Source organism: Fundulus heteroclitus, unplaced genomic scaffold (genome assembly GCF_011125445.2).
Source record: "Fundulus heteroclitus isolate FHET01 unplaced genomic scaffold, MU-UCD_Fhet_4.1 scaffold_46, whole genome shotgun sequence".
Classification (NCBI taxonomy): domain Eukaryota; kingdom Metazoa; phylum Chordata; class Actinopteri; order Cyprinodontiformes; family Fundulidae; genus Fundulus; species Fundulus heteroclitus.
Genome location: NW_023396879.1, coordinates 268,235 through 294,299, shown reverse-complemented (window position 1 = coordinate 294,299; position 26,065 = coordinate 268,235). Strand labels below are relative to the sequence as shown.

General features: G+C 43.8%; 1 protein-coding gene across 3 annotated transcripts; it reads right to left on the bottom strand.

Moving 5' to 3' along the window:
• Nucleotides 1–3,708: 3,708 nt before the first annotated feature.
• Nucleotides 3,709–23,532, bottom strand: prrx1b (paired related homeobox 1b). Of its 3 annotated transcripts, none has more exons than XM_012857098.3 (4): nucleotides 23,232–23,532; nucleotides 17,324–17,499; nucleotides 10,940–11,121; nucleotides 3,709–5,172 (listed from the first exon to the last, which is right to left on the bottom strand). In XM_012857098.3, exons 1-4 carry the CDS (start codon nucleotides 23,476–23,478, stop codon nucleotides 5,040–5,042), a joined length of 738 nt encoding a protein of 245 aa, XP_012712552.1. In that variant the 5' UTR covers nucleotides 23,479–23,532; the 3' UTR covers nucleotides 3,709–5,039. The 3 variants fall into 3 exon arrangements, with proteins under 3 accessions (XP_012712552.1, XP_021168983.1, XP_035987867.1); XM_021313308.2 differs by lacking the exon at nucleotides 3,709–5,172 and adding an exon at nucleotides 7,568–8,135; XM_036131974.1 differs by lacking the exon at nucleotides 3,709–5,172 and adding an exon at nucleotides 7,568–8,132.
• Between the last annotated feature and the right edge of the window lie 2,533 nt (nucleotides 23,533–26,065).

Sequence of the window (26,065 nt, the reverse complement as noted above, 5' to 3'; positions counted from 1 at the left end):
GCAGAAACCTCCTGAATTCACGAGAGCATTTCTCCTCTGTTCACACAAAGTGAAACAACTTTTAGCGGACGTGTTGCAGCTGATCCAGCATAGATTCATCCTGCAGCTGCTTCCTGGTCCATCACCATCAGAAGAAGATCCTGCAGCTTCGTCTTTTATCACTTATTGACACGGAGACGCTACGCTCAAAGAAATTTAGGGTTTTCTCCCTGCATGTTAGTTTGCAGGTCTGCACTGCAAAAAGGGAACTAAAATTAGGTAAGTTATTCTTGAAATTAGTGTATTTTTTCTTGATTTGAGCAGGTAAATAAGATTATTTGCCAATGGAATAAGATGTTTGCACTTAAAGTAGGAACAATGCATCTCCAATCTCCATCAACTTATTTCAAGTGCAGAATATCTAAATATCTTATTTTAGGGGTAGAACTACTAATCCCATTGGCAAATGGTCTTATTTACCTGCTCAAATCAATGAAAAATACACTAATTTCTAGAAAATGTTACTTACTTTTAGTTCTGTTTTTGCAGTGTGAAAACGGTTGTTTCTGAATCATCATAAATAACAGAGGAGGCCTCAGCAGGAAGACTTCTCAGGTGTGCCGCTAGTTTGTAGAACCTCTGAGCTTCTTCCTGCAGAACCTCACAGAACCTCTGCAGAACCTCACTTTGAGCTCAAAGTAAAGTGAGCATTCCTGATAAAAGAAACAGAGACGGCTGCAGATTGAAGATCTGCTGTTAAGAATCTGTGGTTCTGAAAGAGAACCCAGAGAAAGGCGCAGAGTCAGTCTGAAAGTGGACTGAAGTGTTTTTGTTCAGCTTGGCTCACAGGGAGAGACGCTGCCAGCGTAATTCTGCATTTTTATCTGTGCAGAGGGCGGAGGATTCTGGTGCGTGGTTTTGGGCTCGGTGCCGTCCTGTCAGTCTAAAGCCTTAGAAGGCCTGAGAGGAGCCGTCTGGTGGACCACATCAGAGGGTTCTGTCCTGGACGTTCTGTCCTTACCGTGCATTTAGACGGACGTGTCCGATGGCAGCGGCATTATCTCACACAGAGAGGATTCAGCTGCAGAGTGACATGAACCAAGCCGTCCGCAGCGTCTGGCTGCCTCCAGGACGCGTCTTCTCAAAGCTTCTGGGTGGAAGCAGGTCTTCTCAAAGCTTCTGGGTGGAAGCAGGTCTTCTCAAAGCTTCTGGGTGGAAGCAGGTCTCCTGGAAGGAAGAGGAGCTCCTGGCCCGGAGGTGCCGGTCCAGTCTGTGAGAACCGTGCAGCGCCGCTGACTTAGCGGCACAAACAGTGCAACCTCTGAGTCAACTGCAGTTTGCGTGGAAACTCCACATCTTGGGACATTCTTGGGGTTGCTCGCTCCAACCACACACTGTTAACAGCTGTGCCGTTTGTCTCTGCGCTCCAGAAACCGCTCATTAATGAAGTATTCGTGATCATGTGGCACTGACAGCGGGACAAAGATCACTGCGGGCCCAGAGAGGAGAGCGCTCTCAGGCTCACTCTGCATGCAGACTGCCCGCCCCGCCCTCACTCGCACTGTCTCCTCTGTAATGAGCTCCAGATGTGGCACTGCTGGGAGGGGGGGGGGGGCGCCTCGCATGTCATGTGCTCAGGCGCGGAGAGACGCTGTCCGAGGGGACGCTGTCAGCCCTGATGGAGTGGCTGGCCGGGGCCCCTGGGGCCAAACGGCGGGGGGAGAAGCGGGGTCACACACATCCCCACATCTGGAATCACTTCAGGTCGGGCCGGGCCCTGGCCGTGAAAGGTGAGCCGGGGCGCCTGGCGGGGGGGCAGGGGGGGGGGGGGGGGGGTCTGACACTGGACATACCACAGTCAGGGATCAGTGGGCAGGAAAACAACCCCCAGCTGCAGGAGTGGCCCTTTAACAGCAGGAACAAACTTTAAGACGCACCGTTTGGAAACAGCAACTCTCACTCAGTCTGAGGCTCAACCTCACAGAGAAAAGTCCTGAAAAAAGACCCCCCCCCCCCATGCCCCCCCCATGCCCCCCCGGTTCACCCCTACAGCCGTAATAAGAGCGGCAGTAAAGGCCAGCGTCCTGCTGCTGCTGCCTTAGACGCTACGAGTCTGTGGGACTGACCTTCATCCAGTTTAGAGTAAAACGCCACATTTAAGGTCCGCCTGACATCAAAACACCAGGAAACCAGCAAGTAGTGATAAAAAAGATCCGATTCAGTCGACTGCAGGTCGTTAACAACCTCAGACTTTAAGTTTAGGTGATTAAAAATGGGCTCAGATTGGGTTTCTGACGGGAATCTTCAGTCAACAAGCAGCTTTAGGGTCAGAAGCCCAGAAAGACACATTTAAGCCTCAATGGAGACAAATTAAATAGAAAGTCTATCATGATCTAACTGCCTTAAAACAGCTCAATATGATAAATAAATGTGTTAAAGTTATGTCACCGATAATATGAAAATTACACCGACAAGCCTCCGGTTCCAGACAGATAACGTTAACTTGGCTCATTTTATATATATATATATATATATATATATATATATATATATATATATATATATATATATATATATATATATATATATATATATTTCAAAACAGACTCAACTATTAAAACCTCTGCTATATTTCCCTTTTCAATAGTCAGTGTGCCATTTTAATAAAGTTTCGATTACACTGAAATTGAATTTGTCAAACTAAACTCATTTTACTGACTTTTGATTAAAATGACAAAATAACTAGTTTTAAATGTCCAATTTCAGTTTTTAAAGAAGTGCCACATCCACTTTTTTAATTTTACAATAAACATAATTTTGAGTCTGCTCACAAAAACAGCAAAAAACCTGAAAACAGAGAAAACACTTAATTATAATCTAATTATGTAACAGGACTCTGCTTAAATTGACCCAACCTGCCTTTGACCAGCTGAAATTACAAATAATCACATTTTAATGTAAAATTGAAGTCATGAAAAAAACATAAAAATTACATTTAGCTACACTCAGTTTACAATTTTACAAAGTTTCTAAAAGAGTCTTAAAAAAACTCCATGTTTAGGACGTCGCCGTTATAACTGCTCTTATTATGAAATATGTGAACAAGTGGATTTTTCTGCTTTAAAATTGAACACAGAAAACAATTAATGTTCCTTTTTTGTAATTATACCATTAAATTAGGAGGAGAAACTGCTGTACTGCCAAACACTGACCAACTATTTAAATCCTCGCGTGATGCTGCTGCAGCAAAATGTCTCAAATGACGTTTAACTGCTGAAAAAGTACGTTTCAAATGTCTTTTATATAACACTTATGTCAGAAAATAAAAGTTTCTCGAGTGAATTATGTCAGCGTATAAAAAGGTGTATAACTGCTTCAAAAAGGGTAAAGAATAATAAAATTAATGACATATATTACTGCTTTGTGTCATTCATGAAATAAGCTGAAAAACATCAGATTCCAGATTTAAATTAAACGTTATAATGAATCAAAATATTTTGATTCACAGCAAACCTGGTTGACAAATGACTAAAATAATAATAATAATAATAATAATAATAATAATAATAATAATAATAATAATAATAATAATAATAATAATAATAAACAGATGCATCTATTTTTATTTGTAATTTCATTTATAGCAATAAATCTCAGACATTTCAAGCATTTTCCCACAAAATGATGTCAAACTTTTTAACCTGCTGCAAATAAAACAGAAACATCCTGTAATTTTCTCCTCTGAACCTCAAACTGGAGGCCAAATCTTTTTTATTTTGAGATTAAATTGTTTTCATTGTCTGACAAAGCTACAGATTTTAATGGCTAACATATTTTCTATTAATAAGCATAACAACACGTTTATCTGCACTGCCGTCTAAGGATGAGTCCAATTAAGCAATTAAGGCGTACGCTGACGAGCAGCTTTCTGAAAACAGGCTCACGCTGGAGCAAAGGTTCTCATGTCGATCCAAAGATGCATTAAAAGTTTTTCATTTTAGAAAGCGTGGAACCCGAACAAACGTTCTGCTGAGCGTAAACCAATCAGATTCCAGCTCTCTGGCTCTGAAAGGCGTCTCAGCAACACGTCCTCTGGTTCTACGGAGGTTCTGCTGGAGCCAAACGTGTCCAGAACCAAGCCGGTTCTGGAGGAGAAACTGCCCGGCGTGGACATGTGCTGGTATGTGCTGAGGGTCAGGAGGGGTCGCCGTGGAGCTGCAGGAGGCCCCGGGGCCCGGCGTATTAAGGAGAGGACTTCCCTGCTTGTAAATATTCTCCTTTAAAGGTGGAAACTTCAGGCTCTTCTGATCTGGGACAGAAAAGGCTCACAGAGAGTTTTTCTCCGTCCTCTGGTTGTAAATCTCTCCTTTATGGGCCGTGCGTGAGCTGCTCGGTCAGCTTTGCTTTCCAAATGGTCCCAGCTATAAACAGACTTTATTTCTCACAGTGTCTGAAGAGCGATTTAAGTTGGAGGAGCTGCAAAAAAAATAAATCAATCTGATTTGTGCTGCACAAACGGCACAAAGCTTCCAGCTGGAGCGCTCGCTTTGGGTTGCTTGTAACGCTTTTTTATTCATATACAAGGTTCTGTTACAAATAAAGTATATCATAGGAAATTATCTACTGGTTTGGACTCAGAAATAACTTTATACTGGACTATATAACAGGAAGGTCAGAATGCGCTGAATCGGCTTCTCAGTGGTATAACATGGAAAGAGATGTGGAAAAACAACATTTAAAAAAATGAGTAAATGACAGAAAAGTCTTTGTTTGGAGTTTATCCCGCTGTTTGACTTTATCCGCAGCGTTTTTTAAAAAAAGGAGTAAGAACAGGATACTGGGGGTTCCACAGAGTCGTGTGTGAGTCTCCGTCTCTGATGGGACAATCAGTGGAAAACAGAAGACGGCTGCAGCATCCGTCAGGACGTCTTTAATCAGGACATAAAGTCACCTCGGCTCGGAGGCCCCGGCCTTCTCCACAGAGCAGAGAGGGCTTCACCCTCCAGGAGGAGGGTGGTGCTGTGCCCCCCCCGCGGCGGCTGAAAGGCCCCCCGCCTCCCTCAGTTGACCGTGGGCACCTGGTTGAGGCTGTACTCCTTGGCCTTGAGCCGCAGGTTGGCGATGCTGTTGGCCATGTTCATTCCCTGGGACGTGTTGGTGTTGGAGCAGGTGGGGGGGTAGGTGGCCATGGCGCTGAGGAACAAGACAACACAGGTTAGCTCCGCTGGACCCAGGCAGGAGATCCACGTCTGGACCTGACCGCTCGGTTCTGCTCAGTCAGCACGCCTCGTCTGGGCCGGACCCGGACCAGCCAGCGCCCCGATGCTGCTGCAGGATGCAGCTACGCCTCCTGAGTTATCAGCAGATTCCTGCATCAACGCTTCAACCGTTTATTTAACACAAAGAACCACAAAGAGAAGAAGTTTGACAGCAGAAGCTCTAATAAAATATCAGCTGGTGAAACATCAGGAACCGATCTGAGCTTCTACCGGGTGGATGGAGGGATGAGAGAAAGGTTTATTTATTTATCTGACCAAGCAGACGCCTGAAGTCAGGGTTGAGCTTAAACAGCTTAAACATGTGAACCCAGAAATATTCAGTGACTTCTCCCCTCAGGTTTATTTCTTGTTGTTACATTCCAGCCTGTAACGCAAATGTGTTTTATTCTTATTTATTTTATCTGCACTGCGTAGTCTAAGTTATGAGATGAGTAAAACATTAAACTACGCTCGGTTCTAACCCGTGTGGCTGGTTCTGATCCACGCTGCTCTAGTGGCTGTTCTTCTGTCCTGTTTCTTACCGGATCAGCTCTGGGCTCCACCCAGACCTCCTTAGGAGAACATTTTACCAAATTAAATCTAAGATGGGCGTCAGGGGAAAGTTTTCTAAACAAAAACTCAAAAGGTTGAAGATGCCAAAAAGTCTCTCTAAGACGGCGGTTCTCAATCTGTGGGGCACGTTCCCGACGGGGGCCTCTGAGGCATGAGAAGGGGCCGAGAACGTTCTAGCTGTTTTTGTCCAGAACGTAAAGTAGAGATGTAACATTAAAAAAGACCTCTGAGGACAATATAGATAAATCCTGATAAATGGGACAACAGTACGACCTGCTGTTTCATCTGTGCCTGCAGTCAGTGGCAGCAAAGGATTCTGGGTAATCAGAGCAACGGTTTCATTGCATTCGCGTAACGAAGCCATGAACGTCTGTGGATGAATGATATTAATAACTCCTGTTGAGTTTGAAAATAAATCTGTGTTTTGTCCTTGAGTTTAGTGTCTCGATATTATTTCTGCCGTATTTTCAGCTTGTTTATTTTAGATCTCTGTATTTTATTGGTGATGAGGTTCATGGCTTGCTAAAAAGGGTTAAAAGTTTTTATTCTCCAAATGGGGGCCAACAGAAAAAAAATAGAACCACAGTAACCAGAAAAGATAAAATGACATCATATCCTGCTGATGTTTTAAAAATAAAAAAATAAATGAATTTAAGACAAGAAGAAAATGGGGAAACTGTTGAATTGAATGTTTTTGTAGTATTTTCTACTCAGACCTCCAGCCTGGCATCTGACGCCGGCTTTTAGATGAAGACGGTGCCTCATAAGGTCCCTTTTATTTTATAAAACTTTCTCCCACAGCTCTGGATCAGTCCAAACCCCTCCCTGAGTGTTTGAAGCATGGCTGAAGGCCTCGACATGTCAGGCAGTTTAATAACAGAGGATTACTGTAAATCACCTCCAGTGTAACCAGAGTTGGAAAACAAAGGTTGTCCAGCAGAGCTCTGTGTCTTCGTTTCATTATCTGATGTGGCGTAACAGAGAAGGGTCGCCGGGGTCAGCGGCGCATTTAATACGCTTTGTTTTCACATTATCGCCTCGTCAGGACGCAGGCGGAGGGATCCGCCTCCACCCTGAGAGCAGCGGAGGAAACGCTTACATGAGACGCTGTTAGCACGGCTGAGGGAGAGCCATAAAGAAACAACAGGGGGTCTGGAGGTTTAACTAGAACCGCGTTCACGTTGTAGAAGAAGAAGCTGATTTTTATTATAGAGACGAATGCCTGCAGTCAGACAAGCTGAAATAACCGTCTGTGTTTTCTGTGATCAGCCAGCAGCAGATCTGAGGAGAACCACCTTCACCTGCAGCAGATACAAAGATGTCTGCCAGTTCTGCACATCTGCACATTTCTACCTTTCTTCTGAAAACGCATTGATCAGTGCCGGGGGTCCAAACTGCGGCCCGCGGGCCATTTGCAGCCCATGGAGTCATTTTCTGTGGCCCTGAGACTGCAGTCCCAGAATGCAAATGGTTTAAGTCTTTAGGAGATTTTCACTGATAAATGTATATATTATTTAAAATAAACTGCTTGGTGTATTTCTTTACTAGACAGGTTTTATTTTTATTTATTCTTTGCTTTTATTTTAATAGAATCGTACCTCACGGCTCACACCTCCTGTTACCTTATAAAAACTAACCTGGCTCAGACGCTGGTTACCCTCAGCTAAGTGGAGGGCTGAGGAATGTTGTGAATGTTGTTCGCTGCGGACTAAAAGCTTTTTCTAGACCAACAACGTGTAAAAGATTTGAGCCAAACAGTGAAGAAACCTTTCCTTTATTACGGCAAACATCTGAGAACCTACAGTAACTTGTTCTACTTTGTTTCATCATAAAATCGCAGGTTTTCATTTCAGTCTGAGCAGATCAACAGACAAGAGTTTACAGTAAAATTATTACTATTACTTTTGCATTTTAAACTGAACAACAAACACAAACTAAGAAAAGCATGAGCCCTAAATTCTTTCCACGTGGCTATTTTGACCCGCGGTGCCAAAGCTTCGATCTAAAGCGTCCCATAATGCTCAGCGTCTCCTCCTGCAGCCTCAGGTCTTCTGCAGCCTCCAGCAGCTTTTCCTCCAGGATTATCCTGGGTTTCCATCCATCCAAAGCCCAGCAGCATGCCGCTGCCACCACCGTGCTCCACCCTGTTCAGGCCAAGCTGTCTGCTGCCGTATCTGTCCAGAACCTTTATCTGGCATCAATCTTCCATATTTATTCCATCCCTGTTCTGCCGTGCTTTCTCTGAGCTCTCAGGATAATCACCAGGGTGTGTTAGGCCTGCTCAGACGAGTCGCTCCTCACCAGTACTGTCCTGCTGAGGCTCTGCTGCATTATTGGGCGACAGAATAAAGGTTATAAAACCCGGGAAAGCACTAGAAAATACAATAAAGCCCCTAAATCCGTTAACTTCCACTTGTTCTGCAGGAATGCATTCAAACAACAATGAAAGTTTGTCATTCATGCAGCTTCAGTCAGCTGAGAAGTCGTGATTATTCTTCTCAGGAATCAGTAGAAAGTAATAAACCCTTGTAATTATTGCACGTTTCCTCCAGTATTTAAATTATTCATGTGTAGAGGACTCCCTGCCATCACCCTAATCTTTAGTTGCCTTCCTAGATTCTCCATCAGACTCAAGTCAGCATTCGGTCCGGACCAGAACATTAATATTACTTTAAACATCAGATCTGCCAGGGGCACTATTTGGTCTGGGCTGATCTGTAGGAATTAACTTCTGATTTTTGTAAATGGGTTCTAGATCACAACGCAAACATCCCAAACAAAATGATATTTTAAATGATTTTTTCCTCTCTGTTCATCAAACGCAGGGCTTTGCAGGAATGCAGCGTTTCCCTGGGATGCACGGACGTTTCTGCTGCAGGAAAACTGGAGGCAGGTAAATATCGACCGTAAACCTGAATAATTCTGGCTGTTCTTTAACTTTCTCTGTCAGAAACAAACCAAAGCAGCTCTCTAAGCTGAAAGAGAACATTTCCTTTACTCCCAATGATAGAGACGCTTCCCACTGCTTTGTTTCTGCACATCCAGGGCATCATCTACCCGTCGTGTGTCAACATCTCTGTTCTGGCAGCTGCTGCAGCCGAGGCTGATCTGCCTCCGTCAGTTTGAGTTCAGACGGATCAGAGGAGATGAAGACGAGGTATGAGGAGTATGTTCAGGTAGCAGAGGAGCAGGAAATGAAACAATAACAGAGCCAGACGGCACGGCGGTGTTAACACGGCTGCTCAGGTCTCAGCTCGGCCTTTTTCCACCGTAACCGTTCTGAAAGTTTGTGTTCTGCAGAAGATTTACAGCACAGAACATTTGCTGAACCTATTTTCTGGCCTGTTTCTTCACAGTAAGACGCTGGTGTTGATCCGACAGAACTTTCCCGCATTTTCTTTGTGCAGATTAGTGTGTGCTGTTTAAGAGTCCAAAAACCGGTTTCTCCTGTTTCCCCACAGATCCCTAGAGCAAAGAAAACAGGACTTCCTTTGTTGCTAGATGCTGAGATTACAGATTAATTTAGCAGCTACGCTAATTAGCAACTATATTGTAGTGCTAATTGTAATGCTAACTGTTAGCTTATACGGCAGCTTTTACTCTGAAAGTTGGAACTGGATCACATTGTAGCCAATTTAACCAGATTTCATTTGAGAATTGAAAATAATCAATTTAAAAAAAAATGTTCTGCTCAGTGACGAGGCTAACTGTATTTAGCGCTTTAGCAATAAACAGTTTTTTTTCACTCTACAACGACTTTTTCCCGCAGTGAAAGCACAGCCCATTATATTCAAAAACAAAAGATGAAGGAGGAAAATGATCAGATATGATCTTTCTACAGAAAATGAGGACAAGAGACCTTCAGTATAAACGTGGAATGACTTTTTCTCAGAGAGAAATGCATCATAAGAAGCCAGAACAACCAGGGGTGCGTCACAAATTTTTGGCCCCATGACAAAAAATCTAAATCATTCCAAAAGCTCATATGTAAACTTTTGGCCTGTCAGTCAGGGGCCATTTAAATTGTTCTAACTATCCCCCCCCCCCCACCCCCACCCCCCTCCCTCCCATAAGGCGTCCCTGAATGCAAATGTTTCCAGGCTGGAACAGCAAACCTGATCACAGCGGACAACGATGAACAGACCTCTGGGATTTATGACAGCTGGGAGTTTAAAGCCTCTGACTCAACAACGCTGTAAACATTTTGCATTTCACTGCAACATAAAGCAGTAAAGCAGCAGGTAAATATCCCACCGATCACAGATTTTCACTTAGTTTTAAGAACAACTAACGGCCAAATCACATTTTCCTGCTAATAAACTGCATTCATGGTCGTCTACAGTGCTGTCTACACGCCCTGGCCTTAAATTGACTCTATGGCGCCCCCCTCATGTTGAACTAGGGTACTGCATTGCTATTGGCTCAGAAGATATAGTGACGTGACCCAGACAAGCTAATGTCAGTAGCTCTGCCGCTGTGGGGAATAAAAGCCGCTCAGCGTCGTAAATGCTTCCTTAGCGAGTTGGAATAGTGAGCTTAGCGAACTTCCTATTGATTCTTACCTTAGCATTCAGTCACTTTATTTATTTATCTTGTTCTAGTAGCCCAGAAGCCTTAGTCGCATTTTTCTAACATTAGATGTGAGCGGAGTTAGGCTCTGGTACCAGTGTTAGTGGTTCTAACAGTGTAACCAGAACCTTGCTCCTTCTCCACCTGAAAAATGTGCCGACAGGAGGAGGAGGCGGCGATAAACCAGGAAACGCTAACCTGAAAATCCATAGAAGGACCTTAAAACTCAGCGTTCAGAATCTAACTCGCTACGGAGGACAAGACAAAGGAGCTGCTTTCATACCCCACGTCCGTTTCTTCAAATGACATCACAAAACCTTTTGAGCCAATAGCAAAGCTTATACAGTTCAATGCAAGACCGCCGTTGAACCTTAGGGGGCGCCACACTGACGGTGTTAGACACAACATCAGGACTTCAACAAATATGCAGGAATTTGTCAAAATAAGCACCAGGGTATGCAGACAGCACTATAAAACAACAATGTTAACAGTTAATTAGTAAAAAAAGGTTTGTCTAGGGGTGAGTTACCCTTTAAGTGATCAACCCAGTGGAAGCGTACCTGTAGGGGGCAGCACTGCCCCAGGAAAGGTAGTCGTTGGGGCGCGGTGCCGGACGAGGCACGATCGGCTGCTCCACCGCTGTGACTTCTCCTGAGTAAGACTTGAGCAGCGAGGCGTTTTTGCTGGCCAGCATGGCTCGCTCGTTCCTGCGAAACTTGGCTCTTCTGTTCTGAAACCAGACCTGCGGCGACACAAGAAGACGAGGAATGAGAAAAAAACGTCCTCACACACCAAGCATGTGCGCAGAAACTGGTTAAAAGTCCCAGAATTCAGCTGGATTACACGAGTAAACAGAAGAAACTCAGCAGAGGAACATCCTCTGACTGTTTCTGTACGTTGTGCTTTCTGTCTTGTAGGCAATTAAAAAAAATGAACAAAAAAACTTTAAAAAGACGCTCTCTTCTCGGTCATTGAGAACATTTATCAGTGAAATATGTGCTTTAAGTGAGAGCGTTAAAAGATTTGGTTTCAAGATAACTTGGCCTAAACTGTGTGCGATATATTTTGCATTATTTACCTTTTGTATCTATTTTTTGCAGATGTTTAAGTATCTTTTTTTTCTGACTGGGTTTTCTGCCACCCCTGACGTATGGCAGCCTTTGTCCGTCCACCCCAGGGCAGCTGTGGCTGCTAGCGTAGCTCACTGCTGACTGACTGCAGGGTAAAACGCTCTGAGGGCGCCATTTACCGTTTTTTATCCAGTCACAAGCACAACCTGTCGACTCACTGCAAGATGCTTGGACCGCACAAACACCGCTCTGCAAGAACTGCAGCTAATTAACTCACAAACCCAAAGTAGAAGAAGCAGAGGAAGGGGAACGCTCCCTGCTGGGCGTCCTTCTGCATCAAGCTGAGGAGTTCAAGCATTTTGCTCAGGGGTAAATGGAGCCGGAGACGGATGGAGAGATCAGGGCAAGTCTGACAGATGAAGCTCTACATTCCTCATGGTCCTGAGATCTTCATCAAACAAGAGACAGATCCTCCATGAGGCGGTCCAGCTCTACCTCAGACCTAAGATGAGAAATGCCTGAACCACCTCAGATGTTTTGATCTCCCAGGGAGAGAAGCTGAGAGCTTCTGGGTTTCTCCTCTGGGCGTCTCGCCCCTGATTGGACCGACGGATTCCTGCAGACTTAAACTCACAAACGTTTCAGGCGGAGAACAGCCGTTGTCTCCTCTCTATGATTCCTCTGTGGTCCAGCTCAGTAGATCTCCTCTTATCCCTGATGTTTGCTTTGGAGGCCCCTCCCTTTTGCTCTCTGCAGTTGTTATTTCGGGATCACAGCGGAATAAGGCGGCTCAGTTATTCAGCAGAAGGATCCATTCAGCAGTCTGGACGTAATGCAGAGGAATGCAGATGTTGTTTGGTGAAGGAAACGGCGACGGAGTAAACATCAGCCTGATGGAACTTGACGTGGAAAATGTTTAAATTCAAAGCGGTTAAAGCAGCAGACGTTTGGTGTTGGAGGATTTCTGCTCTGACGAGTCCTCCCAGATCCTCTGACCTGAGATCCATCTGGTAACATACTGACTGCTCACGACTAACCCCTGAAAGCCCACCTGTAAAAGCTTTAGCTTCATTTAGCCTGTAGCACCGAGGCTCTGACACTGGAAAGGACAAAGGTTCCCCTTAGTCTCTGCTTTGGTTTCCTGCAGTAACGTCAGCTTTGGTTGGTCGTTGTCTGGGCGTCTGTTAGAGGAAGCTGACCAGATCCTGCAGACTGAAGCTCTGAGGCTCCTGGTTACGTCTGAACGTTAGAGCCTCGCCGTCTTTGGTTCCCAGGTTCTCGCTCAGCTGAATTCCTCCCCAGAGACCAGCATCCGGTTAAAGCGAAGCGATTTGAAATGCTGACATGTGGAGAACCTTCCTCCTCTGGAGTCCAGCTCCTTTAGGCCTCATCGCCCCCCCGCCTTCTCCGTCCTGGACGCGGGACGATGGGGGCAGTGGATGTTGTTTCTCGCTGTGAAATCAAATCCATTATTAGACGCTGCCGGCGCTGGCAGGGCCTCGCTGACGCACAGCCTCTGGAATGAGTCTCTTTTATCAAAGGATTTCTGCATCGCTCTCTGCTACACATTAATCACAGATGTGCGGCTCGGCTCGCGCCAACATCACCATTTCCTCCGTTTCCCCGCAGAAGAAAAACTTTCAGTGAGCTGTGCAGAAGGAACTGCGTTTTATCTGCAGGTTCAGACCAACAGGAAGGCTTGTCTCATTGCTTTTTCTTTTTGCATCTGAAGACTTTTGCTGGATGCAACTTTCGGTGCTTTTGAAACAAGAGTTGCACAAACTTTTCTGCAGAGTTGTTTTTTTCCTAACATGTGTTCATCGCCTATAAAATCTGTTTTGCTCCTCGCACGACTGCTGCAGCTGCAGCCCGAGTGAGTCACAAAAAAATCTCCTGACATTTCCAGTTTAAGAGTCAAAACAATTCACAACACACTAGAAAATGAGCCCAGTTTGGCCCTGAATTTTGCCTTTCAGGCAAAGCTGTGGAGGCGGTTCTGCCTGGAACTGAGCGTTTTCTGCTAAAGCAGAACTTAAAGGTGTGGATTCCAGAGGACTGACAAGAAAAGGTTGATGTGAAAGTCTCTGACGTCGATGACCTTCCAGAGCGCCAAACTCTTGCGGAAAAGCTGCACGCTACATTATTTTGACAGTGAACATCCCTGAATGGTCTCATCTGGTCTAAAAATGTTGATCCAGTCTGAGGGCTTTTATATTTTTTTGCAGAAAGTAAACAGTTTCATCTTTTTAGATCCTTAGGTTGAGCACCTAAGCCCTCATTCTATTTATTTGGTTACTAATATATAAGTGCTGTGTCATAATTACAAAATAGCTTCGGATCATAAATGTGAAGGAAATTAGAAAATAAAACAAGCGTTTTATTTTAGATAATGTGTTTCCTGCAGAACCCGCTCAGTTTTAAGAGTCAGGGCCGATTTGGTCCAGGCGCGTTGATTTAACGCCGTAATCAGACCCATTATTCTGCTTACATATGTTCAAGCATCAAATGTTTCACGATGCTTTAAACAAGCACAACATTTATGATTCTAACTCAGCGTCACCTCAGTGTCACACATTTAATAAGGGACTATTTTCTCCACCACTGTTCCTACGCCTTTTTTCACCTAACCCGACGTATCCTTCCACAGATCAGCTGGAGCTGAGCTCTGCTTCCACTTAAATTACAGATTTAAAAAGGACTGATTTCATCACGTCTCTTTTGTCTTGAAGCATTTATTTTGAAATTCTCTGAATCAAAGGGTGCAATTCCAGCAGGAATCTTTAAAGGCGCATAGCCACGTTATTTGACTTTTTTAAATGTATACACCAGTATCTCACTCTGGTTGCATACAAAGTTTTTATGAAATATTCTCACGTCCTGCTGGTGTATTAGTTATTATTTTGGTGTTTTATGCTTTGTTTTTGCTCAGTTTGTTAGTAACTAAAGCCTTTAGCGTTATTTATAATTTCAATGGAAGTACGTACTGAGCATGTGCAGCAGGGGTTAAAACAAGCGGCTAACGTCTATTAGCATCTCCCAGCGAATTGTGGAAACAGTGAAGAAAGGTCCGATATCCAGTAAAAAAAAATGCAAAAGAAATTATATGATAAAATAGAAATAAGCCTGGAATGTCTCTGGGAATCCAGTCTGAACGTTGGTGTTCACTGAAGCGGAAGCTAAACCTGCCGAGGCTCAGATGTGACGCAGAGTTGTCTGACGTGAGTAAATGTTCTGATCTGAGGCTCTTAGAGTTGCTGTAGATCAGTTTATTTAATTAATAACGTTGGTCTTCATCACGCTGAGCTGCAGCTTTACTGTGAGACATTTCAGAGGGTCAGGCTCAGTCTGACATTATTTAATTTTGATTTATTAATTAAGCAAACCAGCATTATGGGTTTTCTGCAGTACTGCCTGTAGATGGCGCCACATCTGTTTATATCTGCTAATCGCGCCCGATGCTAGGATTCTATCTGGGCCTAAAAAAGACCATAAAACACCACCAGGAAGGAGGTTTGGTGTATATAACCTTATTTTATCATGATCAAAAGGATTTTGGTCTTTTTGGTATAGGCATATAATGCAGCTATGTACCTTTAAAACATGGAGGCTAACACAGCAGTGTGAAAATCCTCAACATATCTGTCAGTTCAGCCATTTTGGAAAACCTCAGGTTTCAGTTGGTTTTGTTCAAGAACATTTAATTTAATCTTTTTCCACCAATCAGGTAAGTTCCTCAGCGGTGGTGCAAGAACAGCTGGAAGCTCACAGCTGTTCTTTATTTAGACTGATTATTATTTATGGGCAGCAAAACGTGAGACACTGCTTCACGTTTACATCACGTATTTATTTACTCTTCCTCTGAAACATCATTGATCCTGGAACCAGCTAAGATTATCCCCCAGGAAAAGCAGGGAAAAATGTGTAAAAGCATAAAAATATATTAATAAAAATCTTTATGGAATTAATTCCCAGATTTCTAACATGTCTGAAACAACTCCTGACAAACCGGTCTGATCAGTGGAAGGATACGCAGAACTGCCTGACCAAAAGCAACGAATAATAGAAATGACTGACATTCTTGGCTTGAGAAAATAGTACCTACATGAAAACAGAGTAAAAATCAGAGCAACAACATTTAATTCAACTTTATTTGGTGTTAAAAGAAACAGCAGGATTCGAATTTGCAGGGTCTATTTCCTCAGCCGTAGAACAGGAGTGTTTCTACGCGTATCCTTCCACTAATCAGCTTGGTTTTCTATGAGTTGGACGGCCTACGGCTGCTTGTGTGATGAATTATGTAAAAATCAGAGAGAAGCTTTTACACAGCTTAACTTTTACACATTTATGTAATCTGCCTACTCCCCAGAATTGAAGGACGCCCTCATCGCTGTGACCACCTACGCCAGCAGCTTCCTCTGAGCCGAACAACGAACGAAGGCCCTGATGAGTAGAAATAGATGCAATATTCAACATTAAAACATTTCCACCAAGTTTGGCAGAGCTGCTGAACTCAGATCAGTGAAAGCAGCAACTTGACCTCAGGGTGAGGAAATAGTGACAAAATGAGCCATGAATGCCAAACATAACAGAAAATTACACAAACTTAGGTGGAACTGTTGTTTTTAGCTGTTTTCAGCCAAAGAAAATTACATTCTATTAATTTTATTTTACTATGTATCCTTCCACCAATCGCCTAAAAGAAATAGTGCCTCTGAACAGAACTGAGCTGAACATCCATCTCCAGCTCATGGGTGGAAGGATACGCCTAGAGGTAGCGACGCTGTTCGGCTGGGAAAATACTGAAAAGGTGAAATAGTGAAATGAAAGGAGTGTAAAACTCCTCAGAGTCTTTAGTTAAACTCCTGCTGAACTTCTGAGGTTTGGGTTTTCAGGTGGAGCACTGCAAAAACAAAACTAAAAATAAGTAAAATATTCTTTAAAATTAGTGTATTTGTCCTTGATTTGAGCAGGTAAATAAGATGATTTGCCAATGGAATAAGATTTTTGCACTTAGAATAGGAACAATTCATCTCCATCATCTTATTTCAAGTGCAGAATGTCTAAATATCTTATTTTAGGGGTCAAAATACTCATTCCATTGGCAGATAATCTTATTTACCTGCTCAAATGAAGGACACATACACTAACTTTAAGAACATTTTACTTATTTTTAGATCCGTTTTTGCAGTGAGGAAACGTTGCTGGTTCTGTTCTGAGCTGCTTCGTGCTGATTGGATGCTGGGGGCTTTCAGCTCTGCTGCTTATGGAAAAATGACTTTTATAGTTAAACCTGCTGATTTTCTCACAGCTAACCGGGCAGCAGGAGGCAGAGGAACAGAGACTGGAAACACAGAGATGAAGACCAACATTCTGCAGCACTGGGCCCTACGCAGCGTCGCATGGAGCCGCTGCAGCGTCGCATGGAGCCCGCCTCATGCTGCACACGCCTGCACCTTATCTGTGATCTGCAGGCCGGCGGGGAAATTACGCGTCATTACATCCACTTTTCTGATCACATCCAGTCCTCCAACAGCTCACAGGCTGCCAGATATGTGAAGATAGAGAGCCGGAGCGGTGGAGGCGGCTCTAATGAGCCACACGCCTCTTATCGGCCCCCTAATGAGAAATCTAAACATCTTAATCACTTTCAGCCTCTAAGATGGATTATTATTGGGGGGGGGGGGGTCCTGCTGTTGGTGCCAGAAGCTCCTCTCTAGCTCTTTAAAAGGAGCTTTTTCTGTCAGTTTTACCCGTTTTGAAGGTTCCTACAGGCGGGTTGAAGCGGACCAGACCTGTTTATGTCTCAGGAACAGCCCCCAGAGCCACCACAGAACCTCTTTTCAAAATAAAAGCCTCTGGAAGTGACAGACGTACCTGGACCCTGGCCTCGGTGAGGTTGACCCGGCGGGCCAGGTCCTCTCGGACGAAGGCGTCGGGGTAGTGCGTCCTCTCAAAGACCCGCTCCAGCGCCTGGAGCTGGCTGCTGTTGAAGGTGGTCCGGTTCCTGCGCTGCTTCCTCTTCTTCTTCTCCTCCGTGTTCATCTGCTCATCTGCAGGAGGAAGAAACGGCTGTTAACCTGGAGAATCTCTCCTGCATCTTTAGATGTTTGCTGCTCTGAGGAGCCGGCACCGGGTCCTGGTGGCTCCACGGCTGCTGCTCAGCCTTAAAAGCAAATCATTCTTCATCCTTTGCTAATTTTTCCTTTTCCAGAATCAGCGTTTATTGTGAGCAGATGTTGCTCCTCGCTCCGTTTATGGAAAAACAAACAGAAACACGACTCAGCCAAAATGTTTCTCTGACAACATGAAAGCGCTTTATGGAAATCTTTTCCTGGGTTTGAATCCGGGGTCTGCGACCTGCGGCCCCCCGAGCCGCAGCGCATCCAAGTTTTGGCTGAAAATGCGAATAAAACGAGAACAAATGCAACTTTCTGTTTTCTTTTTTCTGTTGTTTCTGGACTGGTTGCTTTGAATTTCACCAGAACGACACTAAAAGCAAACTGACTGAATTTTTCGGCTCTTTTATCACTCAAAGCGTTTTAAACTGAAGCCACTTTCACACGTCCGGATTGGTGGGCCGCTGGGGGTTAAGTGCCTTGCCCAGGGGCACAGCCACATGACAAGGGGAAGGTGGAATTAAACCCGCAACCTTCCAGTTGTGACACTGCTCCCCTCTGAGCCACCGACGTTTGTCAGAGATCTATTTCTCTCATCATCTGTTGGCTTTTCATACAATTTTTCTCAATTATTAATCCTGTTTCTGCAATTGTTGCTCGTTTTAAAACCTAAAATTAACAATAAAGTTGTATGGAGAAAATGCTGGAAGGGAAACTTTCTCTAACATTCGACGCTTTATACCCGGGAAGAGGGACTGAAAGGTCGACGACCTCAGAGGATGAATTTATTTTCAGGATCATGTTGGTGTCTGGTCAGCTTTAACGAGGACGGCTGGGTCCATGTGACGCGTGATATTTATACGACGGAGAGGCTAAATGTTTCCTTTAAAGATCAGAATACGGCAAGTTTAAGAAATATCGGAAAAACTGGGAGCAATTTATATCACCAGTGAGATCAGATTTCATCATGTGACAAATTTAGGGTCGACGACCTCTTAGTGCCACATTTTTAAAGCGCTCTTTTATCTTTATTGTTTTTTTTCTTTGGGTCTTTTGTTAAAAGAAAGCAAAATATGAGTGCGTTTGTATGGGAGTGGACTTATGTAGATATATCTATGAATAAGGAAGACGTGAAGAACGGAAATTATGGTTTTTCTTTTTTTATGAGGTTATGTGAGTTAGGATAAAATGTTTAAGATTACATATAATTGTCATGTATCTCATGTATGGACTGTAGTGAGTTTAATCTGGCTAACTGTGTTAAGACTACTTGAGAAATGGTTTTGATGGACATGTAAAAATTTCGAAATGCACTCAATAAAAGTGAGTTTAAAAAAAATATATATAACAATAAATTAGTGGTGCTTTAAAAATGACAACAAAAGTCCTACAGTAGATATTTATCAAAAATAATAAGCTGTTTTTTTTCCCAAAGGTCGGGTAACATTTACGCTTCTAAATGAGTTTTATTAGGGTAAAATTTTGGATTTTAATGTTTAATCTGCATTATAAACAACAGAACCTGAGCTGATTTAATGTGATCCAAATGACTCTAAACTAATTGAACTTAAATCTCTCTTAAATTGACGTGTAGAAGCCCAGCAGCAGAAAAGCTCAGCAGCTGCTCTAAAAATAATAAAACCCGGAGAATCCTGGAGAACCTGCCCAACGAGCGGAGCCTCAGAGGAACCTTCCTGCAGACAGGAATCAGAGCCTGTGGCTCCACAACAAAACCACAGAACAACACTTTCACAGAGAAAAGCAACATAAAGAGCTCCTTCCTAATTACAAACACCCACAGAGACACGATGTGCAGCGCAAACCTGCAGCTGCAGCACATTTTACCCACTTCATCAGCTGCAGGCTAAACCGCTGACGCCGGGCCAAAGCCCTGCAAGCCTCTCACAAATATGCCTAAAACCATAAAATTAATGCAAATGTAAAAATTAGAAAACAAAAACTGGTAAAATGCTTTAGAATTTGCATAATATTGTAGTTAAAGGAGATAAAACAGGTGCAGCTGGATGTGTTTTCTAATTTAAACAAAGTTGTTGTGAACGGGGAAATTTTTTTGGAATATTTTTAAATGTTTTTAGGAAAAAAAAGGCAGATTTAGCTAATTTTAAAGTAATTTCTATCTGAAGCTTGTTTGCGTTTTTCATCATTTCTCGTGTTTCTGCTTCCTCAGTCTCTTTATCTCCTTTTGTTCAGAAAGCTTTTGGATCTGCGGCGGTTCACAGGAATCCGTCCAGAACGATTCTGGTAGGAGATCAAATCTTTGCTTCGTCCTAAATCTTTTATTTGAATGTTTCAGGCTCATCACATTCATCGCTGGTCTGTCTTCATTTGCCTCTAAATGATTTTAGGGACCTGAGTGACGTCAGAAACATCGGCGGCCGGTTTGTTTTCCCATCAGCAGGACGTCTGCGAGTCCAATCTGACTTTATCTGCTGCCTCCAAACGTTCCCTGCAGCCAGACTGCAGCTTCATGCTGAGGAGTTTCACTCATCAGATCCTCTGAAGGAAGTTTCCCTCTCAGCCGCTCTGAGGATCAGAAACCAAACATCTCGTCTAAATCTGGGGCCCAAAAAATTATTTACGCAGAGGAATCCTTCAGCTCACAATTACAAACAAGAAAAAGGATTTTGCTCAAAGTTGGAGAAGATTTTGTGGAAAAGTAGAAAGTGTTGAATTTCATTCCTCGCTGGCCTTTGACCTCTGGGAAAAAGTAGCGGTCCACCATGTGAGCTGAACTCGGCTGATAAACCATTTTTATAGAGATAAAATAAAAGCAACGCACATTTTAACGTCTTGATTTTCCTGTTCTGATCTCCATCCCATAAATCCAATCTGCTCCCAAATGAAACTCAACTTGTTTGTTTTGCCTCCGTTAATCACGCCTTGACCCCTGGGATTTATCTGGTGACCCCTGTGGGGGGGTCCCGGCCCCCCGCTGCTGAAAACTAACAGATTAGACTAATGAAAAACATCTTCTCCACCAGCTGAAGCCCAATCAGAGGCGGGGAATGAGCTCGTTGCTCCTGCAGGCCTCCAACGCGCTCCTTTCTGAGCCCAAACCGGCCGACTCCCCCGCCTTTGGCTGCAGAACCTTTGGACCAGGATGTTCTGCTGGAACATCCTGGTTCCTCTGAAGGAACGTCCTCGGTTCAATTATCTGATAATGTTCCAAAATAAAAATAAAGATTTATAAAGAAACTGTGGCTAAAAACCATAAAATGTGATTTTATCAGCAGCTCTAGAAGCCTAACGAAGCGAAGGACTTTGGGTTTTTATAGCAGATGAACAGCCTTGGATTAACGGCGGTTTGGGTCAGATTATGGAATAATTCTTTTTTAAAATAACTTTAACCTCTGAGTTAAAAGACAAACGGGTTTAGGCTCAGTGATGTGAGGATTCTGTTCAACAGATTTTCTCTCATCATTCAAATTATTTTTATAGTTTACAGAAAATTAAAATGATTTAACTGGAAACTCGTTTAATTCTAGTTTGATGTGTTTCTGGTTTTAAAGATGCAGGAAAACTAAAATGCACAAATAATATAATAATTTTTTGCAACATTTAAGCTCTTCTACCGACTTCTATTTACTAATTTACTTACATTCTAATTCATGGAAATATAATTTGAATAAATAAAATAAAATAAAAACTACAGTTAGTTTCATTTAAACTTTTATTTTAGAGAAAACGGGAAAATATTGTTATAATGTCTTGTATTTTTAACATTTTCTCGTGGCCGTTTTACTTATTAAATTAATTCTGCCATTTTTATTCTCGTGTTTTTCTTTTTTATACAAATGCGCATAAGCAGACAAAAATAAAACCCCTCCGATCTCCGCAGTTTGCGGTTGAGAATCAGTTTAGAAAGATCTGATGAGTTTGATGTGCGCCAAAGAGGAGCAGCTGCTGGAGGCGCAGCAAAAAGCGCCGAGAGGGAGAAAATCCTGGAGGAGAGGCGGACAGAATGAGCCGTTCCTGCGGGGAAAGCTGTGCGCTCCGCTGCATGTCCGAGGTGGCCACATGGAGGTTTGAGTCACTTTAGACTAAATGTACTGCTGAAAATATCAGCAATAGCAATAATTTAATACATTTTTAATTATTTAAATAAATTATTCTAACATTTTAATAGCTCTTTGAGCAACCTTTATTTTTCTTTTGGTTTAGCCGAGAAAATGTGACGCAAACGGAGCAACAACGGAGCAACAACGGAGCTATATATATATATATATATATATATATATATATATATATATATATATATATATATATACTTATTATAATACTAGTATAAATAATACTTATTATTTGAAGTTCGCTTAAAGAAAAACTATTTTCCAGTTCAAAGGTTTGCGTCGCTTTTCCTGATGACGCAGCGGCTGAGCGGCAGTCTGGACCCGGAGAGGTTTAATTATAAACTTCTTAATTAGAGACTGGCGTCATTAAAGGCCGCCAGTGAAAGTCACCGAGGCCTGTTGCCATAAAACCAGCCTCCGTTTGCCGAGAAGAAGAAAAAACGGCAACCAGAATCTCAGATATATTATTATTAAATTAAGGAAACTGAATTAAATGAAATTGATGAAATTAAGCAATCGTTGCGTTTTTTTTTAGAAAAATTAAAAATATTGATAAAATATTTAAAAGCATAATTTATTCCTCACAAAAACAAGCGGTCTCATTTTCTCTCTGTTAAATCCTCTACTTATTTTTTTCTGGCCTGTGCGTAAATTAAAATCCGCTCTGATTGGCTGATATCTGACTCCCTGATTGTCGGCTCGGGGACACGCGCGCTAATTATGACAGATGATTGGCTCGGATCATCTGAGAGTGTTTGACAGGCTGAAAATAAGCGTGAATTAACGACGTGACCCGCACACTTCCTGCCGCACAGTTCTGCGCTTTTTTCCTCTTTCAAGGAATAACAAAAACAGTCATTAAAGCCTATAACGTTTCTGTCAACTGGCGCAAATGGCTCCGAGCGCGGAGCGGCGCAGAGAGGAAGGGTGGGTGCGGGAGTTTATTTACTCTTTCTGCGGGGCGCGGAGGAGGCCGAGCCGCGCGGGTTCTGCGCCTTTAATGGGGTGGTTCTGCTGCTTTAACGCGCTTTTTACGCACGGAAGGATGGAAACAGTGGGCAGATTTAAAGGTTGAGCTTTTTTCCTCCCCTTGAAATAAACGAGAACAACGGCTAAGAGTCGGGTTTTCAGCACTTTAACAGAAAAAACAGCATTGGCAGAAAAAACGCTGCAGCTATGCTCCAAAGTGTCCAATCACACGCCGTTCAGTCATCATGTGACTCCCTCTACATATTTTCTGAGTTATTAGTTTTTTTTTCTCTCTGCAGAGGAAACCTGGAGCGTAAATGTGGCCTCATTGAGGTCAGCAGGCACGCAGCAGAGATTTATTACCCCTGAGCTTGACTCGTAAGGCTGCCTCGCTGACCATGTCCACCAACATCATCACACCGCGCGGACTTCAAAGCCGTGATGCAGGAATAATGGCCGCTCTGAGGGGAGCCCGTCAGGGATGATGCATGGCCAGAACGCACGAGCACAGCAACGCAGGCACGCACGGCAGTGTGACGAAAACAGATGAGTTTAGTTGGAGGCTGACAGGAGCGCATCGGTCTGGCTCCATCTGCTCACACTTACTCTCCTGCTGGGTCGTGTCGCTCCCGCTGGTCAGCCCCGGCGACTCCAGCATGCTCCTCCCGGCCTCTCCGACGCTCTCATCGGCCTGGGTGCCGACCATCTCCCCGGCCTCCTCCAGGTCCAGCAGGTGGCTGACAGAGAAGTTCTTCTTGGCCTGCAGGTTGTCCAGGTTCGCCGTGATGGGACTCTCCAGCCGGTTCGAGAGGGCGCCCTGCCTGTCCATTACATGCGCATAGCTGGAAGTCATGACGCAAACGGCGGAGAAGCGGAAAACGCGCCGCGCCGAGGAGGATCACAGCGAGGAGACCCGAGCGTGCAGCGTCCCCAGAAAGTTGCCACACTCAGACTGGGCTCCGCGGAGCTGTTCACATCCAGAGGAGCCGCGGAGAGCCCGAAGCGAGGTCCGGTCAAACCCAGAGCGACCAATCCATCCGGCAGAGCGCGTCAGAGGAGAGGAGCCCTGCTGAGGGCTGAAGGTCCCAGAAACTCTGAGGAGTTTGGAAAAAGTTTGAAGACCAGAAAAATAAGTTCTGCTGGTCTGATCGAGTCACATCTGAGCAGGAAGAGCTGCTGCTGCTGCTGCTGCGGATGATGACGACCAGATGCGCAAAGCTCCCTGTATGCGCGCAAAACTGGCTGACTGCAGCCCAGAGGCGCATGGAGGCAGGACTACCCCCCTGCCTCTCTCACCCCCCCACCCACTGCCTCCACCCCACCGTCCCTCCTCCCATCCCTCTTCCTTTCTGGTAATTTGGAGGCAATGTTTACAACTATTATCCTTATTTTTAAGTAATTTATTCATGACACTAAACTGGAAATAAATCATTTGTCGATTTCTGCCAAAAGTTTTTTAAAAATGTTTCCAATCGAATTAGGATCCATTTTAGTGTCTTTATTGATTTATCTGCAGGCATTTTGTTTTTATTTGGAGCATGACGTGCACATGTTTGTCTGAAATGCAGAGAATCACTGAAGATTAAAACTCAGTGGAGACATGAAGTCAATCTGAATTAGGTCCAAAGTCAGTTCAGTAAGCTTAATATTAAAAAGCATGAATGATGTGTGAAAAGGAAATAAAAGAAACAATAAGTCTTCATATATCAACTGTTAACTCAGTGTACCTTTACAAAAATAAAATGGAAAGCTGCAAATGTGTGCAGATGTTACATAAATGAATAAATCCTGTGTTTTTATGTGAAAACACAGAACCATGACTGAAAATATAGAAAATGGCTCGGATTATCAGAACCTAGCAGAACCTGTTTTAGTCACATGTAAAAGTTCCTTAACACCCAGATGTATTTTTTTTTTTTTTTAGAACAAGAAACAGAAATGTACATTTGTGCATCATTAGCATATGGTGATATGGTGAGTTTTCTAAAAACAGAGGAACCACGGAGGACCAAGAAATCATCCTTGTGGAACGCCATGAGCGACATGGATTGTATCCGATTAAAAATTACCTTCAGAAACTGGAAACGTTCTCCAGTCAGATGATGGAGAGAACACAAGACGTTGAAGAGGAACTGAAGGATGAATGACGTCCCAGCTGCGTTGCGTTCAAGGAGAACAGGAACAGCATTTTTAAGATTTCTCAGGATGATTTTCAAATCTATTTTTGACGTTAAATAAAATTTTAAAGAAAAAGACGCATTAAAAGTATAAATACTTTAGTATTTAATAGATTCTGAAGCGTCTCAATGTTTGTGAGGAAAGGGTTTGAGCGTCTCCTGGAAAAAACTGAAACATTTTAAAGTTTTATTTCCTAATTAATATCACTTTCTGTCTGTCAGGACTTAAATATGTTGTTTCTGAAACGTTCTGCTGGTTCTGTCCCGCCTCCATCCAGTCCCTGGTGTCGGGTCCATGTTGGTCTGACCTGAGCGCAGAGGTTTAATCCGTTTAGACCAACAAGTCGCTCCAAGCGTTCAGAGCGCGGAGCAGAGCCGTCTCCAGACGCTTCGTCCTCAGGTATCTGACTGTCTGCTGCTTTCCAGTCAGAGCAGAACCGTTCCATGAGACCAACAGGAGACTTTCACAGTAAACAGAAAGTTTTCATTCTCAGGATGTTTCAGTGATGAAAGCTAATGCAGGAAGCGCGGTGAGGTCATTAAAGGGGAGATTCATGCAGAACCTGAAATCTGTTCACGATGCTTAAAACAAGACGTGCTGCAGGGGAACGGTGGATGTTTCAGAGCCGTGGACCTTCTGCTGTCACTAAAAGCTGCCTCCGCCTGCTGAAACATGAACTTCAGGGTTTCTGAAGCTTTTCTCTAAATATGCAAACTAGCTGGTAACTGCAGCTGGGAGGAAAAATCCACCCAGAGTTTAAATGTTGCAGGTCTGACTCCCCTGTTTAGGGGGGAGGACGGAGGTGATGGAGGAGGTCACGCCTTCAGCCGACTGGGAGCTGCCATAGACATCCCGCAGCCTCCTGCCCCCCCCCCCCCCCCCCCCCCCCCCCAGCCCTCGGCCCCCTGATCTGGGAAAAGAACACTTGATGCCATCAAAGAGGCTCAGATTGAATCCAGATGTTCTCCGCTCGTTCTTTCCATGTATTTAATGAAGGCGCGGGGATGGAGGAGACTTTTTCATCATTAGTTCTCCCCCAAGATTCCCTTTTCCTGCCTACGAGTCCGTTCTGGTGCCAGCTCGAGAATAAAAGCAGAGAGAGAGGAGGAAAAAAAGAGGCCTCCCCGGGTCTCCTCGGGGGGCTTCAGGTCTTTGTTCAGAGCTTCATGTGAACGTGGCCTGCTTTTCCTCTGCAAACATCTGGGGGAGGAAAAGAGCGAAGCTGAAGTTTGTCTCTGTTTGGGTTAAAAAAAACACACAAA